Source organism: Lithobates pipiens, unplaced genomic scaffold (assembly GCF_037356315.1).
Source record: "Lithobates pipiens isolate NorthernLeopardFrog02 unplaced genomic scaffold, aLitPip1_a1.2 Scaffold_13, whole genome shotgun sequence".
In the NCBI taxonomy this organism is placed as follows: domain Eukaryota; kingdom Metazoa; phylum Chordata; class Amphibia; order Anura; family Ranidae; genus Lithobates; species Lithobates pipiens.
Genome location: NW_027507718.1, coordinates 6,272,194 through 6,278,193, shown reverse-complemented (window position 1 = coordinate 6,278,193; position 6,000 = coordinate 6,272,194). Strand labels below are relative to the sequence as shown.

Here is a 6,000-nt window from a genome sequence, read left to right as displayed (position 1 = left end):
CAAGTTTGACCGCTGTGAACCTGGAAGTGCTCTGAGCTGAGCAGTCCTGGGTTCATACTACTCAGGAGGAGTTTGCTGATATCCCACTGCTCTCCATTCTGACATCCAATATGATGAGCCTGGGCACCCAGGAGAGAAAAAAATAGCTTGTTTGCATACCAGTGCTGCCCTTGATGGCTATGATCTAGCAATGACAATTTTAGTGGAGATAAAAAAAATTAGCGGCTTCATTAAATGACAAAAATGACAATGCTAAAATTTAAAATAAGTGGGTCAGAATCATTGAAAACAAAGAATGATGAAATGTTTGTTTTAATATCCAGGAGTATATTTTTAATGCTACAGATCCCAATATGGATAGTAGTATTAAATTATTAAAAACAGTCTGTTTTGTGTAATTCTTTCGACAAGAGGATAGTCTTCAAAGTAGAATCCCTGAGCCAGATCAATGTGTACCTTGGTAATAATCCATCATAAAATTTGTTGTAAAATTTGTTGTGTAAGAAATGTATTTCCTTTGAACCATTCAGGGCATGTAAAGTGCTGTACCACTGTTACATATTCATTTGACAGTGCAGTGTCTATCTAGTAAACATTTATTAAATACAAGAAAGTTTGTAGGTGACGCCTCTTGGATCCACAGCAAATATGGTTCATTATTTTGTCTGAAAAAGACCTCCAGATTCTCAGTCAGAAAATATAAAATGACTTCATGCACACTTATAGAAGTTCAGCAAGTTTCTGTAGGGCATTTCCTCATTGGAAGAGAAGGGATCATTTGTGATGCTCTGGATGGTCTACGAGAGACTAAAGAGACTTTGTTTAGGAAAAAGTTCATGTGCAAGGCAATGTGTAACAAGGCCCTTCTTAGCACCAGGTAGCTTAAGCAGTTCCATTTTAGACTTCACTCAGAATACTAATATTGATGTCCTGGTCAAAATGTGAGTAAGATTCAGTGAAGCAAAGTAATCTGGTTACCACACAAAGCAATAGGTAACAGGTTATTCTTTGGCAGATGAAAATGAGAAGTGGCATATACCTCATATGAACACCATAGGTTCTTCACAGTGTGACCTCAAGCTTTGGCTTTTCTTTCATAAAAACAATAATAATAAGTAGAAAACATCTTCGTAGGCCAAATATGTTGTAAATGGCTTCAATTGAAATATTGGATTCCAGTATACAATATGTTTTGCAGTCTGAAATGTCTTAAATACTAATAGAGCTGTGTATGTGTGATCCCACATTTCCTGACGCAGTTCTCTTGTTTTCTTCCCAAACAGTAGTCTTCGGAATGCTTTGTGATGTTTTGGGGATAGTCCACAAGGTTACAAAAGAATATGCCACTCCACCTGCCATGCTGAAACAGGAAGCACATAAAAGGATTACTTACATGGATTGTGATGTTGCCTCAATTTTTTATTTAAAGACTGTAACCATCTCTAAAATGCCATTTAGTTCAGCTATCTCCGTGATGAAGAGTATGTCAAGTCAAAATTGAAGGTAGAACATTTCCAACAACTATGTACTGTGAGGGTCTAGTTGATTACATACAAACTGACTGGATTCTTTAGGAAGACTTTTCCAGGAATTCAACCACTTTGTAAAAAGTGCAGCCACACTATAAGTTTAGTCAAAATAGGTGCATGATATCTCCTGAACTTATCTCTATTATTTATATCTGACAAGTTGATGGCTATGCCGGAGCATATACTGACACTCGGGGCTGTGAGAGACGAGAGGAGACAGAGCAGTGATGCCTGCCCCTCTCCTCTGCTGCTCATTCAGAGAAGCCTTTTATTTTGTGAATGAGTGCATAAAATACAAAGGCTCCTGTGATTGGGCAGGAGGAGGGGAGGGGCAGGCATAGCATCTGAACCGACTCTACTGTTGAAGCACTGGGCAACTGTCAGATGTAAATATTAGAGATAAGCCCAGGAGATGTCATGCATCTCCTTGGATATAACTCATAGTGTGCCTTCACTTTTTACAAAGGAGCTGAGTTCCTGGAATTCAACTTTAAAGCCAAATTAGTTGGTAACTATAACAGAGATCAAACAGTGATTGGACAAATAAATTGTAATGTGTGTGGCCAGTTGAATACCAGACACACCCCTTACAATTTCTTTCTTCAAGTAAGTTTCTTACAGCATGGTGGATATTTTTTATACAATGTGCCCTAAAGCCTCTAAGAATTGGAAAGCTGACATATTGATGAGTGCAGAGAAGACTTATCTGTATGAATACTACACTTCAGGGGCATTTTTTTCTTTTAAATTGAATGGATTTGTTAGGCCGCGTACACACGGGCGGATTGTCTGCGCAACTAAGTTCGTCAGACAATCCGACAGACAGTCCGTTCAACTTTTGAATGAACGGACTTGACCACACACGATGAACAGACAGTCCGCTGAAAGCTTGCGCGATGACGTGTACAGCACGTACGACGAGACTAGAAATACGACGTCCAATACACTGCAATGCAACCTTCGGCGTGTAAATCCTTTCTGAGCATGCGCCATACTTAGTCCGTCCAACTTGCCCACACACGAGCGGACTGTCCGCTGAAACCAAGTTTGGACAGACAAAATTACGGAAATTCCGAAAGACTTAGTCCGTCAGACTGTCCGCTGAAAAAGTCCGCTGAAGCCCACACACGAGCGGATTGTCCGCTGAAACACGGTTCAGCGGACTAAGTTGGGCAGACAATCCGCCCGTGTGTACGCAGCCTTAGTCTGTTGTGCACATGTTTGCTGTTGGTATTAAATGTCATCAAATATTATAAATGTTATAAAATGTAATAGCTCAAAATGATTCATTCTGTATAAAACGTTGCGTCTCATATAATTCTACTTAACATGCATTCCATTTGTACTATGATTTCAGACAACTCAAAGTGACAATTCAAAACAGCAATCATCTTAAGATTTACAAAGTGTTCTCAGTTCTTGTCATATTTTTCTTATGTGGTATAAAAGGAAAATAAATATGATGATGATGATCATGAGCCAATTTTGTATTTTTTTTTGCAAGCTGTTAAAATACAGGACAACTTGTTTCCAGACAATGGTTAGTATTCCCAACTATGGGCTCAAAATAATGGAAATACAGAGTCTCATCCCATGGTCATATTACTATGCCTGTGGGTTTAAAGAATATCTCCAGAAAAGACTGAAAATGTATTATTCTGCGGATCTTCATAATCAAAAACACTTAGAAGGCTTCAACTGGGAACAACAAAAATATAATACATTGTGGCTTACCAGTCCGTAGATGTGGCAGCTGCACCTTCCCATTATATTAAACTGATGATCCTGCCAGTAGCACACTTCCTGCCCTAGAGTAAAAATGTGCTTTCATTGTACTGTAATAATGGAAAAGCAGCAATGTCACTCTAGGATAGGAGTTGTGTTGGGACTAGAGAACAATTCCCATCTTCTCATCCAAATAACATAGGGGAAGATGTTCTGTAGCTCATGGAGGTAACCTATCCAGATTTCGTAAGACTACTTTGGATAATACTGCAGAGTACACAGGACAGAGCTGTATTTTTAAGAGGAGAATTATCAGATTTTTGTGCATCTAAAACAGGTATAATTAAATAAACTCAATGATATATTTAACAGACCAAAAGGGAGAAAATAAGAGAACTTTATTATTAGGGTTTACACTTTAAAGAGGAGCTCCAGTCTATAAAAAAAAAAAATAAATCAAAGTCAGCAGCTACAAATACTGTAGCTGCTGACTTAACATAAGGATTCATCAATCGGCTTCGGGTGTAGGCACTGCATTGTTAGTAAGGAAATCCGGCAGTGGAGCCTTCAGGCTTCACAACCGGTTTCCTACTGTGCATGCGTGAGTCATGCTGCACTTTCTGAATGGTCCAGCTGTCCAAAAAAGTGCCAAATGTGGCAGTGGAGGGAGGGGGGGGGGGGGGGGGTTCATACAAGCAGAGCTTCCCCTTTTGGGTGGAGCTCTGTTTTAACTAAGCTTTTGCAGTACTTTATTCCATTGGTGCTCCTTATGCACTGCCAGATCTTTATCCTTCAACTATTACTGCAGAAAACAAGAGTATACCCACATACTCCAATTCAAACAGAGAAATCACAGAATTGGTGAAGCCAACTTTTTTTTTTATTACAGAATAAGGTTAAAGAAATTAAGAGGGCTTGGCAACATACGAGATGCACTGCTGGAACCAAAGTTATTCTAGTATTGTTATAGTATTGCTTCAAATTGAATAATGACTTGTGGGAATAACAAAACTGAAACCAAGAGCACTTGAGTTTTTCACTTATACAAAATTTTGTGAATGATGAAAAATCACAGGAGTTATACCTACCATTACATACAGGCAGGGCATTTTTTTTCTCAGAGAATAGGAACAGGAACTCACCCCACCCCCAGGTCACACCCATCTCCTCTGCCTACCCACCTCCTAGAACTATCCTCCAGTCCAGAGATGGCAGCTAGCGAGAGAGTCCAAGGGACAGTTAGCAAGGGAGTCCAAGGGACAGCTAGCGAGGGAGTCCAAGCACCTACCCACTCGCTGCTGGAGAACCTGTCTCCTACCAGGTTGCTGATACTCATGAACCTTTGCTGTAGTGATTTTACACATACCCCTTATTGTGGTTGCGGACCCAAGTTCTTTAGTAGCATGCCTAAAATGCACATGCACCCCTTTGAATAACTTCAGACCAGGCTCTGAGTAATTGAATCAAAGTTTACTGTACATTTGGCAACGTGTATAACATGTAATAACATTCCATTCCTAACTGAACCAAACTGTGGCTGCCCCAGGTTACCTGCACAGGTGAAGTCTCTTAGAGGAAAGTACCTTCATGTAACATGTTTCAGCTCGTGCCTCCTCTCCCCCCAATCCCCCTCTCCCAAGACAGCAGGCAACGATCCTCTCCCCACATGCTATCACAATTTAAAAACAGCACAGCCGAGCAGTGCTCCGCCCAATGAATTACAAGTACTGTTGGCCAACGTGACTGCTGACTTGTAGTTAAGGTTGCACCGATACCACTTTTTTAAGACCGAGTACAAGTACCAATACTCTTTTTCCAAGTACTCACCGATATCGATTACGATACTTTTTTTTTTATGTCATGTGGCAGTAGCACTGATGGGCACTGATAGGTGGCACTGGTGAGGTGTGGACTGTGTCGGTAATTTTTTATTTATTTATTTATTTTTTACAATTTAATTTTTTACGATTTTTTTTAATTATTTTTTAACAGTTTATATATTTTTTGTTTTTATTTTAACAATGCTTTCTTTTTTAAGGGGGGTGTACAGTGTGTTTTTTTTTGGTTTTTATTATTTTTTACAATTTTACTGTTAAATATTTATTGCAATTTTTCCTTCTTTTTTATCAACCCTGTTGGGAGGGGGAGGCTTTGGTGAGATATCAGGGGTCTAAATAAACCCCTGACATCTCCAGTCAGTTCCACTAGAAAAAAAAGCCCTGCATACAGGGCACATTTACTGCAGGGTTATAATGTATTCTCAGCTCTAGTCTCACAGAAATATGTGTTGACAAAAGAGAGTAAAGCCTTGTACACCCGATTAGATTTTCCGCCGGGAATTGTGTGATGACAGACTGTTGGCCTAAAATCCAACCGTTTGTACGCTCCATCGGACAATTGTTGTCGGATTTTCTGTGGACAAATGTTGGATGGCAGGCTTATACATTTTCCGCAGACAATGGTCGTGTGTACACAAGTCCGTCAGACAAAAGTCCAAAGTACAAACACGCATGCTCGGAAGTAAGGATGAGCCAGAAGCGGTTGATCTTGTAAACTAGCATTCGTAATGGAGAATTAACATTCGTGAGGTGTAAAATTATGAAATCTCGAAATTCAGCACACATTCTCTTCTTCGATGGGATAATAATGAAGCTGCTTTGCTGGTGATACTGATGGAGTTATGGCAAAATAATTTGCAAAGGCTTTTTTTTCTAGTGATATCAAGAATAATATTATTATTAAAGGA

General features: G+C 39.5%; 1 protein-coding gene across 1 annotated transcript in view; it reads right to left on the bottom strand.

The window, feature by feature from the left end:
* Positions 1-294: 294 nt before the first annotated feature.
* SLC35D2 (solute carrier family 35 member D2) overlaps positions 295-6,000 on the bottom strand; it is a 151,826-nt gene continuing 146,120 nt past the window's right edge. Inside the window, exon 12 of the mRNA XM_077474803.1 lies at positions 295-1,360. Coding sequence (XP_077330929.1) covers positions 1,210-1,360 — 151 coding nt within the window. The 3' untranslated portion in view covers positions 295-1,209. The remainder of the gene's footprint in view (positions 1,361-6,000) is intronic.